The 12,561-nt window shown below is 45.8% G+C and overlaps 1 protein-coding gene across 3 annotated transcripts in view; it reads left to right on the top strand.

Moving 5' to 3' along the window:
• Positions 1-648: 648 nt before the first annotated feature.
• The window catches only part of LOC144766795 (protein borderless-like), a 190,571-nt gene continuing 178,658 nt past the window's right edge, over positions 649-12,561 (top strand). For 2 of the 3 annotated variants that reach the window (XM_078650527.1, XM_078650528.1), the window contains exon 1: positions 649-781. Coding sequence is in view for 1 of the 3 variants with exons in the window: in XM_078650526.1 (XP_078506652.1) it covers positions 718-781 (64 nt within the window). In the remaining 2 variants the exon portion in view is untranslated. The remainder of the gene's footprint in view (positions 782-12,561) is intronic. The other variant, XM_078650526.1, reaches the window with a different exon arrangement.

The following is a 12,561-nucleotide window of genomic DNA, read 5'->3' on the forward strand; positions in this document are numbered from 1 at the left end:
GGACGAGCATAGCCTGTTTGTCACATCTGCAGGAGTGTGATGTTAAGTAGGTAACATCTGTACTGGCATTTGGCAGCGCTGCAGGGAGAGTGGGTGGTGAAAGCTGCAGTGGGTTCCTGAGAAACCTCTTGAGCCCTGGCACTTATTTTTCCATACAGTGAGCACTGCTTCAAAGGCCCGTTTTGAAGTAAACAACATTTACCTGGCTGACGTTTATCAAAAGCCACGCATTTTACATTTCTGTAGCAGTGCATCTAGCAATAAAGTCTATGTAGCAGTGCATCCAGCAATAAAGTCTTTGTATCAATCTTTCAAAAGAGGGGCAGTTTTAGGGAAGACTCTTCCTTGTTTTATGAATTACCGTGAGTGGTTGCAGATGCCGGTATCACTGGGGTCTATTTGATGGGCTTTGGCGTCCCACGACTGGTTATGAAGCACTATATTAATGCTACAATGCCACAAAAAACGATGACAGTCGTGGGAGTGTGGGGCCATGAAAGGCCTGCTTTGGATGAGAGCTGGAGAGGAGCAGCGCCAGGGTGTGGCCTTCAGTTATCTCCTCCGCAGCAGGTCCCTGGGCACAAAGATAATCCTGTGACTAGATAGGAGGCCAGCCCTGCCCTGTCACCTTCTCTGCCCACTCTGCTGCTTCGCCATTAGTGTCAGAGGACGCTTGGGAAGAAAGGTTTGGCCCTCTTTTGCCAGCACCTCGGTACAATGGGCGAAGCATGGAGCCCGCCTCTCCGCCTGCTGATACTGTTGCTCGGCGTGAACGTTATGGGTGAGTACAGCACCGCAGTGGTCTCAACAGATGCAACACTGAGGCTGAGTTTACAGGATAACTGCTGAATCATTATTTAAAAGCTTTTCGAAGATTCTGGAACCTACATGTCTACCATGAGTGTGGTTTACTTTTGGGAGGGGGGGGGGGGTTGTCCATCTACAAATATGACTCATCTGTTGGTATAGAGCGACTCCTCAATTAGTGGAAAAACAAGAAAATAACAAAGCGCAATAGTTTGTAAATAGCCCCACGCCTTTATTTTGCTTTATTCACAACTAAATATCCAGCCTTGAAATTATCTCTGCTTACCAGTACGTCTAAAATCGTGCATGGGATTTTCCCGTTAGACACTGACACATTTTTTTGTTTTCTTCTGCAAGTTTGAAAAATTATCATTCGACATTCACTGGGTGTAGAAAGTGTAAGAAATAGGCGCAGCGTTATTGTCTACTGTATTCTGGGAACCCATACATGAGGGGACAAGGTTTTGAAGGCGAAATTGGATGGAGTCAGGAAGGACAGAGTCACAAAGTGATGCCTGAAAGTTCACGTATACATGTATATATCTCCCACCAAGAAAGCAGCAACAAGCACAAATGTGACAGTAGATCTGTTCTGGCTTACTTAGTTGATCACAAAGAGACTGCATTTTAAAATGTCTTATGGGGTTAAGGCACCTCCTGCAGAGTTCATTGTGCGTCCAGCACATGTAGTTCAGCGATAAGAATGGTGAAATAAGCGTGAGATCACCCAAAATTGGAACGCTTGTTGAGGGTCTAGGGAAAGCACTTGGTGCAAGGAGTTGGACAAGCATGAAAGCCATTTGCTATTCCAGGAAGCCGGAAGAGGCCAGGGCTCAATAGGGGTGCTCATGCATGGGAGAGCGTCGCAGAATATATGAAGGAAACTGACCCGGCCACAGCAGAGCCATGTCGGGGGAGATAGGGAATGTGTCTAGTCCCAGTTTAAACTCATAAAGAGGCATAGATAATTTGCCTGCTGCAAAGCACAACGTGAAACATGCAGATGACAGATTTGCATTGTATTTAGATAGGTAAGTGGGTTACCGCTTTTGACACAGAGATCCCATTGTAACTTGAAGTTCAAGTTACAACAATCCTTCTAATAATAACGGAACCAGCATCGAGGAACTGTACGCAAACTCCAAGGCATGGATGTATAAGTCCTTACTGTTTCTCTTCTTAATTTGTTGTTAGTCTAATGTTGTTAAGAAGGCCTCATCTGGGTAGTAACAAAATCTCATTTGTGCAGATAACCCAATAACTGTGTTACGTTTTGAATCCTGACTTTGTGTTTCTCCGGACCACACACTCTTAACATATAATATCTACCAGTGCGGACGATATGTGACTCCTAGACCATGCAACCCTCGCCATTTTATGTAACATCCGTTATACTGATTTACACAAGTGGATGATGTATTGTCTCTGATGTGTGTGTGTTATAACGCGCTCTGACACCCTATAGTGGGGTGAGCCGTGCTTTAAAAGAATTAAGAAAAATAGTGCTAAATAAATTATTTGTATAATTACTCATACAGAGCCACACATTTAACATTCATACAGTGCATGAATATTTCTTATAAACTTGTTGCGGAAAGTCAAAAACATGCCTCCAAACTGCAATTTCTTGTAAGTACTTGTGATAAAAAGCTGTGTGCCTTTTTTTCTGCCATCGATTGGCACTGAGGTGCCAGACAGCTTCTAGACAGGATGATAGTGGAACCAAAGGAGGCCTGATGGTCCTTTAAATAAGGCTTTTGTTTTGGGCCTAGCTGAAGTGAGAATAAGAAAAGCCCCTTACTGCCTGCAGGTTGCTGCTAGTAACAGTGTTGTATTGAGGATTTTGGGGCCCTGAGGCAAGACATCGTTTGGGGCCCCTGCATGGAACAAATATTTTTTATTACTGAGGCGTAGGTTCAACCAGTGGTGTTTGGGATGTTACACCGCCATAAGAAATGTATTCTCTAGTGAATAGTTGGGTACCGGTGCTTTCAGTTGGGTATGGTGAGGTGGCTGCCGGATTTCACCTAGGACTTTTATGTGCACACACAGACAAAAAATACTCTCTCTCTCTCCTCTCTGTTTTGAAGTTCTTAAAACTGGTGGCTATTTTACAACATATTCTCTTTTAAGTAATCCTGACAAGCCACACTGCTATCCCATCCCATTGCCCCTCAAGCCCCCTCATGCTCTGCTTCTCAAATAATGTATTTTACCATGATATGCCAGTGAGATTGTTGGGATAGTTGAAGCTCCCTCTCCCTCCTCCCCACCAATTTTATTGACCAAACTACGCCCTTGTGTATAACCAAGGCACAAGTCCTATAAAAAGAAGTGGGGGGATTGACCAAGTTAGACACTATGCAAGTGCAATCATGATGCGTGCCATCACAGCACATGACGTCACAACGTGGCGCTATAAAAGAAATAAAATAGTGCTATTTAAATTATTTGAGTAACTACTGGGACAGACATCCCCATCTGACAGTCTAACAGTGTCTGCACTTACATACAGGGACAGCACAAAGGCAAAAGCTTGTCTCTCTTAAGTACTTGTGAAGAGATAGCAAGCTGTGTGCCTTTGTTTCCCTCTGTGGCATTTACATTTGTGTGAGGTCAAGTTCACCATATTTCAGTGGGGCCCAACTTCTTGGCAGGGGGCGACATCCACCCTGTGAAGATAGTGGATGGGCGCTGTGTACCCTGGGGCAGTGGGTGACATTTGAAAGTGGCGGGGCGCAAAGTGATTTGCATACAGCACCGCAGCGAGCGAGCACAGCGAGCGAGCCCGAACCCCCAAAGGCGGGTTTGGGGCGATAACCCCCCCAAGAATATTTTGAAAAAAAAGAAGAAAAATCGTGCATTTTCAAGCAAATTTGAGAAAGCAGGAAGGTTAATAAAGCAATTGTGAAAGTGCAGTTATTACATTAATAGATGGCATAACATAGGTAGCTGCTTATTCAGTATAACCACAGAGCTTCATGCATTCACTACCCATGGATGTGGCCTGCAGAGTGTCACGTGAAGTCCAGCGTACCCTCGTTCAAATGGAGTCCAATCTGCCCACCCCATGTCACTTGGTTCACAGCCTGCTTGACAAAGCATGCATCAGTCGTCTGATGCTCACTCTACTTGTTGGAATCTACATGAGATCGTGTTGAGTCCAGTCAGTGGCGAAGACCAGATCCCCCATAGGGTTTTGACTCTTACACAGTGTTACCTCATATCCACGCCACAGAATGAGACTCATGCAAGGTGTCCCCTCATGGCCACTCCTTGGGATGTCAATCAATCAATCAAAGATTTATAAAGCATGGTTCATACACTACCACCTCATGCCCACTTCAAAGGGTGAGACTCCTACACAGTCTCAAGAGCGACAATCTGAGGAGAGGACATGGGGTGGTCCAGGGCAGGAGTAACATCCCATGGAGAGGTCACTGAGAGTCTCAGTGACCTCTCCATGGGATGTTACTCCTGCCCTGGACCACCCCATGTCCTCTCCTCAGATTGTCGCTCCTGCCCTGTACCACCCCATGTCCTCTCCTCAGAATGTCGCTCCTGCCCTGTACTAGCTCATGTCCACTCCTCACATTGTGACTTCAACCCTGTGCTATCTCATATCCACTCCCCAAGATGGGTTTCCTGCACCGCAAGACCTCATGACCCATCCTATGTGAAACGATTTTTTTTTTGCAGTTTTATATAGAACGAACTCGACCCGATGGTACTGGAGCAAAAGAAAAGAGAGCAGCTGAAGCGTCTGGCGCCATCTAGTAGCATAATTGTGTTGGTTGTGTCATCATTATTAAACAGACCAGACTTGCTCCAAAAATCATAAATACATTTGGCAGTATGGGCGTTGGGCCCTGGAAAAGCCTGGGGATAATGACCACCTGTACCCACCCCATGCCCCCTGTCCACCTTCCGACCACCCTGTCCTTTCATCTTTCTTCATAAAATATCAGAGGAGCATTGTACAGGCTTCATGGCTTGCCTCACATCTGTCTTCAATCTGCATTATTTATCTTTTTGGAGCAGTGGCCCCGGACACAATACTCTAGATGTTCTCTCCATTAGCAGACAATGTTCTTACTTACGGATTCAACCTGCAGGTGCGACCTCCACAACCAGGGCTGGATACACAGCATACAAGACAGGACATAAAAACATCATCCAATTCTACAGTTACAAGACTGCATGACTAAACTATTAAACCTGTTGGCAACATACTTGGTTAATTTTATAGTGGCTGGTTAACAATTTGGGAGCACAGGGACTTGCTGCATATTAAATAGGCACAGCTTCCACCCACTTGGCCAATGGCTAGACTGATAAACAGGGAACTAGTGACCTCCATAAGGGGAGGATTTCTGCTCAAGGGCAACACCCATACAGCACTATCCTATATATTTAATGTTTATGCATCTTCAAGATTCCTCGACCCACAGCATTGTGGCGTCTCCATCAGTAGCTGGGAGGTTAATCTTGCAACCGACATCCTCCACAGGGAGCATTAAAAGACTAAATACTTCGAATATAAAAAAATAATTTTAAAACCATGTCAAATAATTACATGTGTACAAAATATTACTTATGAAAACAAAAGCCTCACTGACATGAAAGTCAACATCTGTTTCAAGAATAACGACCATGACCTCAGCTAAAATTGGTAGAGACTATTTGGGACCTGCTGAGAAATTCCGGACTTTCGTATCTTACTTTAATTGCTCTATGCTTAAAAATCACATTTTCTTGAGAAAATTCACTGCCATAAAAATGCATGTTCAAGTACTATTTGTGAAGGACATCAAACATCACTGTGCGACACAAGAGATTTCAACGTAGCTTCTGTCCAGTGTAGAACCCCAATTACTATGAGCGCCATTAGCGCTTTCAAAAACTGGAGGTGATGCACATTTTCAAAGTATTAACACTGGAGTTAAAAAGCAATCCGGTGAAAGATGTCAAAATACATCTCAAAATCCAAGCTGACATTAAACAAAGTAACATTCTAGAATGCCTATAGCTAGTAGGTATTAGCGTTGCAAGCCTAGATAAAGAGATCTGATTTTCTTCTCCACACTGGACTGGCCACTTTAAGTGTGTGTAGTTCACCATTCTGAAACTCATGGTGTAAGGACACAGCCCACTGGATACGGAGCACTTCAACAGAAACCCAGATACATTTAACACACCTTTATAATATAATAATTCCAGATGACAAACTTTTTGTAACAGACTTAAAAATATAAACTGCCACAATATTGATCTTACATAAAAAACGACGTAACATTTGTTCGACTTTTATTTAATTCCCATTTCAGAGAAACACACATCACAAAACTCATTAGGACATGGTTAACTTTTTCCTCTAATTCCAGCCTAGTCACACAATGCAGAACCCCAGTTAAATGCCACGTTTGCATCTTAACAGACAACATAATGAGACCAGCTCTCTATTACTTACCCAGGGACTCTGGGATCAGCCATTCACAGATGTCAACGAATGTTTTCCTGTCTGTCCAGTAAACCTACCCCCAAACTATACATTAAACCTCAAAAGTAGTCGAAGATTGAGATCACAGTGAAAATTCTGAGTGTCCTGCTGATGATAGCCACCCAATAGCTGCCAATAGGCTACATGCCACCTAATATGCCGTCATCAAGAGCAACATTAATAGCTATGGACACTTTGTAACTTGATACGTGTAGTTTTGTTTTTCTTTTTTAGAAGTGTTGTCAGGTAGCACCCGCATTGGCAGTGATGTTGGCAGAACTGTGTGAAAGTGTTGCAAACTAGGAAGCCACTTAGCAGATATGAAACCTTGCCTAATCCTTGAAATCCTAAATCCATCAACGTCAATTGGTGATACGTGTTAAGGGTTACTTTTAATCTGACCTGTTTATGTTCAGACTACATGTATAGTAGTGCAATGAATCCCTTGCCTACAAATGGAATCAAGTAGCTTGTAGGCTCTGACAGTTTTACTCCAGAGCTCTGACGTTTTCTAGGTCCACGTGGGAATAGCTTACTCCAGCCACTGTTTTTCATTAAATCTGGGACTTTCAGTCATGTGTATGCCTTTATAAAGCCGGGACAACAAGCACCAGAATGCAAAGAAAAACATGGACTGGATCAGCTACTCGGTCATACAGAAACGTTCCACATAATTGCTGAACAACTTTCTTTGCTATAACATTCAGGTCACTTGGAAAATGACACATTCTTATTTTTAAGTTTATCCCAAGCATAGATGAGGTACATGCTTATCCAGTGTCTGATGCCTCATTTGTAGTTCGTCCCAAGCCGGCCGGTGATTCTCAAAAGTGCTCACACCCCAGATCAGACCACTTAGCACCCAGTTCATCAATTTCCCTTCAACTGAGCTTTTTAAGCTATTAGACAGGGACTCACTCAACCTTTGTATATACTTCACAATATTTATTTAATTTATATAAATGTAAGTCAAACCAAATTCTGTGCGACTCAAGATGGGCAAGCCAGCGCTGAGCAAATGGAAAATCCTGCTTGTAGTAGGTAAATCATCATGTCTAGGCTGTAAGTTAATCGAATTAAAACTGCCAGCAGGTGACAGTGAATACCCAGAGGTAATGCAGCTGAAACCTGGCAGCAGGTGACGTAAAACACACAGAGCATAGGGACACGGCTGAGCAATACTTGGCAGCAGGTGACATTATAAAACACAAGGAAATCCGCGGCAGGATACCTGTCTGCAGCTGCTTCTATAAAACACCCAAAGCTGAGAGTTAAAGCCAAAACCTCTGAAAAATACTTGGCTGCAGGTGACAGTTTAGAACAAACAGCTCTGAGGCACCAATGAAGAATACCCGGCGACATGTGACAGTGTAAAACACACAGAGCTCAGAAACACCGAGGAATACCTGCCAGCAGGCGACACTATAAAACACCTCCACCCATGTTTTGGAGGATTAAGAAAAAAAGAAGGGTGTAACGCAGATCATTACTCTCCTACAATTCGGTTCAAAATGTGACAGCCCAGGGAAATCCTTTGGCCTATTCCTCCAACAAGTGGCAAGCCCTCCTGAACAGAGCTTTTTTTTCCTAGGAAGGACGGCTAATCAAACAAGCCTGCCTGACCCCTATATCTGTCCATGCATTATCAAATAAAAGCAAAGCCACACCGCATGCATATCCATGTCCCCGTCTCTTCCCCTTTCACCCAAACTGATAAACTGCGCATCTTCCCGACATCCACATACGGTATATGTACATACAAAGAACCCCTGCGAATCTCGTTGACTTTCAGGAGGAATCCTGAAAATTGTGGCCTGAATCAAGCCCTCTGGGACTTCAGTTCGGCATGCATAAATAACTAAGACACTATTCAGTCGGTGCCAGTGCACCTCACAGATAACAAACCTTCTCGTTGAACAGCTTCTAGAAGGCATGTGCCCTGATCAGCACAGAGAGATGGTAGATTACCTTCCAAGCAAAGAAATATATGCCACGCACTAGGGTGCTTTTTTAGTGGACAGGGAAAGGAATTTATTTGAAGCATCTGGTGGGATACTCACGAGAAATAGGATGAAAAGTCCTGTATTTTCAATTACAGCTGTAGGTTTGTTAAATATTAATCTTTGTGCAGGTTCAATTTTTTGCATGCAAATGTATTCACAAAAACTCAATTTGAAGCATTTCCCAATCACTTTCAGACAATTACAAGATTTAGCTTTTTTTTGCTTGAGATAAGTCACTTAAGGCAATGTGAGCGCTTGGAGAGACAAGTGGGAAGAATGGTAAAAGCAAAGACAGGGAGCGAAAGAGAAGTACCCATCAGCATGTAAGGACAGACTTTGAAGTGTGACTGACCTACCACCACACCTGTAAAGGTTTCAGAAGATGTCCAATAGAAAATTGAGAGAGTGAAAATTTGACATGATAAAATCAGAATGTGCATTATGTGGCACCTAGTTTCTACTCTAGCCAGGGATCCATGTAGAGCCCAAACAATGCAGGATTTTCATGACCTGATGTAAACAAGGTACATTAATCTGCTTAATATGCGCCACAAGACCTTCTGCCCAGTGGCTTCAAGAAACCTTACAGCACCTGGGACGAGATTTGAAAGAGGAGCAAGAGCATGCCTTTGTACTTTAAAGTAGCAAGGATAAAATGCTTCAAATTGGGGCATTTTCCACATCTGCGCTCTGCCAGTAGTAAAGAAACATTCTAATCTTCTTCAGATGCCAAGTACATTGCTGTGTGCTGAATGGCTATTAAATCATACCACCGAAGAAAACATTGCAGCAGGTAGCAGTGTAAAACGCACAGAGCTCGCAGACACTGCAGAAGCCTGTTTAGTACAGATAACTGTGTAAAACACACTCAGAGAAGCGAGCGAGACACTCCCAAAGACTACTCTGCAGCAGGTAACAATGTAAAACGCACACAGATACACCGCTGAAGAATACCTGGCAGATTGTGAGACTGTAGAACAGCGGGAGCCCAGAGGCACAGTCAAACGCTTGTGGCAGCACATGACACACAGGGAGCAGAGCCACTGCTGAAGACTATGTGGCTCAGAAAAGGGGGTGGTGATGAACAGAGTGCCTGAATTAAGCAGACCACTCTTACCCAGTCCAAAGATCAGGGCTTGATCCATCACCGTTTTTTAGCTCACTGCACCATCCCAGCTCAGAACTTGGCTATATGCAAATTAGTCTGTTCCTGTCCCAGTGCATGATGGGAACAGGGCAAACCAAACTACCAAGCCAATTCTTATACTGGGAAGGAAACAAGCTTCCGGGGACCGGTTTCTGCCATTTCAGGCGTCTTCGGCCCGGCTTGCTTGAATCCTGATGGTGCAATGAGCAAGGGACTCACATCTGAGTATACCCTTCCACGCTTATGGTGGACAAAATGATTCAGAAAAGGGGGTGGTGATGAACAGAGTGTCTGAATTAAGCAGACCACTCTTACCAGTCCATCAGGATTCAAGCAAGCCGGGCCGACGACGCCTGAAATGGCAGAAACCGGTCCCCGGAAGCTTGTCTCCTTTCTGGTGAAGAATTGGCTTGGTAGTTTGGTCTGCCCTGTTCCCATGATGCACTGGGCCAGGGACAGACTAATTTGCATATAGCCAGGTTCTGAGCTGGGATGGGGCAGTGAGCTAAATAACGGTGATGGATCAAGCCCTGATCTTTGGACTGGGTAAGAGTGGTCTGCTTAATTCAGACACTCTGTTCATCACCACCCCCTTTTCTGAATCATTTTGTCCACCATAAGCGTGGAAGGGTATACTCAGACATGAGTCCCTTGCTCACTGCTCCATCAGGATTCAAGCAAGCCGGGCCGACGACGCCTGAAATGGCAGAAACCGGTACCCGGAAGCTTGTCTCCTTTCTGGTGAAGAATTGGCTTGGTAGTTTGGTCTGCCCTGTTCCCATGATGCACTGGGCCAGGGACAGACTCATTTGCATATAGCCAGGTTCTGAGCTGGGATGGGGCAGTGAGCTAAATAACGGTGATGGATCAAGCCCTGATCTTTGGACTGGGTAAGAGTGGTCTGCTTAATTCAGACACTCTGTTCTTTACCACCCCCTTTTCTGAATCATTTTGTCCACCATAAGCGTGGAAGGGTATACTCAGACATGAGTCCCTTGCTCACTGCTCCATCAGGATTCAAGCAAGCCGGGCCAACGACGCCTGAAATGGCAGAAACCGGTCCCCGGAAGCTTGTCTCCTTTCTGGTGAAGAATTGGCTTGGTAGTTTGGTCTGCCCTGTTCCCATGATGCACTGGGCCAGGGACAGACTAATTTGCATATAGCCAGGTTCTGAGCTGGGATGGGGCAGTGAGCTAAATAACGGTGATGGATCAAGCCCTGATCTTTGGACTGGGTAAGAGTGGTCTGCTTAATTCAGACACTCTGTTCATCACCACCCCCTTTTCTGAATCATTTTGTCCACCATAAGCGTGGAAGGGTATACTCAGACATGAGTCCCTTGCTCACTGCTCCATCAGGATTCAAGCAAGCCGGGCCGACGACGCCTGAAATGGCAGAAACCGGTCCCCGGAAGCTTGCCTCCTTTCTGGTGAAGAATTGGCTTGGTAGTTTGGTCTGCCCTGTTCCCATGATGCACTGGGCCAGGGACAACTAATTTGCATATAGCCAGGTTCTGAGCTGGGATGGGGCAGTGAGCTAAATAACGGTGATGGATCAAGCCCTGATCTTTGGCCTGGGTAAGAGTGGTCTGCTTAATTCAGACACTCTGTTCATCACCACCCCCTTTTCTGAATCGAAGACTATGTGGCAGCAGGTGACAGTGTAAAAACACACAGCTGCACTCACTGTCCTGCCTCATCTTCACTCTTTTCCTGTCTCACCTCACCTCACTATCCCCTTGCTTTCACTGACCTTTCTCACTTACACTACCCCATCCTACCGCAACTATGTTTTTCTGCCTCCCACTGTCCTGCTTCACTCGCTGTGCTTTCTCATCTGTTTTACAGCCCTGTCTCACCACCTCTTACTGTCCTGTCACAAATGTTCTCCAGCTTCGACTTTCTGTCTCACCTTATCACATTGCCTTTCCCACCTGCCTTCACCCCTCTCACCTTCATTCACTTCTTCTCACTTACATGCATTCACTCACTGCCATGACTCACCTGCCCTCACCATTTGTCTCCTCTCCACTTCCTGACTTGTCTCGTCTGCTCTCACTGCTCCATTTTACCCGCACCTTCCCCCAGTCTACTACCTTCTCTGCACTCGCCATACTGCCCACCTGTACTTACTGTAATGTACCATCAGCTCTCACTGCCCTGCATTGCTTGCTCTCACAGTGTTCCACCTACCCTCACTGGCCTACTTCATCTGCTTCTCTTCTTTACCGTGACCTAACCCAGCTACCGTCACCTCGCTGATTTGCCTGCGCACACTGTCCTGTTACTTGCGTGCCCACTGCCCTCACAACTCTGCCTCAGGTGACCCCCCCCCCCCAGGACCACAGAACAGACCCCACAGGACCACATCACATCCAGGCCTGCTCACATTCCTGCCTCGTTTGCTCTCACCGCAACATGCTGAACAGACATGGCACACGCCTGGAGGTGCGTGTCACTCAACCAACATGAGAACGTTCGGCCTCCTGATACTGCACAGCCCGACACACACAGCCATCCCCCGCACGCTGAGAGATGGGGTGGTACGACGTGCACGTCCGTGAGTCACCGTCACTTTTTAAGCATCTCTCGGGGACTGGCAAAATTGATGCCCAGGGCCGTCATTGGTAGCGCTTTCCTGCGCTACAAGATTGACGGCCCTGGGGACAAGTCACCCACATACATTGTTACATACCGCCGGCCACTCCAGCAAAGTGGCACTACGTTATAGTGCGCTGCGCACGCAGCATGTAGTGCAATCAGGTGCGCTTGCACTCACAATCACGTACAGGTGCTGCTGCCTCCTTCGAATTAAAAAATGTTTCCCCCTTCTGCCGCCCTAGCCCTTTTGCCGCCCTAGCTAGTGCTGCCTAATTGTAGAAACGGCCGTGCACAGACCACAAAGACACCTCCGAAGACTTCCTGGCTGCAGATGACAGTGCAAAACACACAGGGCTCAAAGACACTGGCATAAATCATGCGAACGCATATAACGCACTAACTGTGGCCTTACCTGTACCGTGACGACGGTGAGGCGGGAGTCACACACACGGTCTGCTGCCTGCGCACGAGGCGAGCTCCAGCTCCAGGCTACACGTCACAGCG

The sequence above is a fragment of the Lissotriton helveticus genome, chromosome 7 (assembly GCF_964261635.1).
Source record: "Lissotriton helveticus chromosome 7, aLisHel1.1, whole genome shotgun sequence".
In the NCBI taxonomy this organism is placed as follows: Eukaryota; Metazoa; Chordata; class Amphibia; order Caudata; family Salamandridae; genus Lissotriton; species Lissotriton helveticus.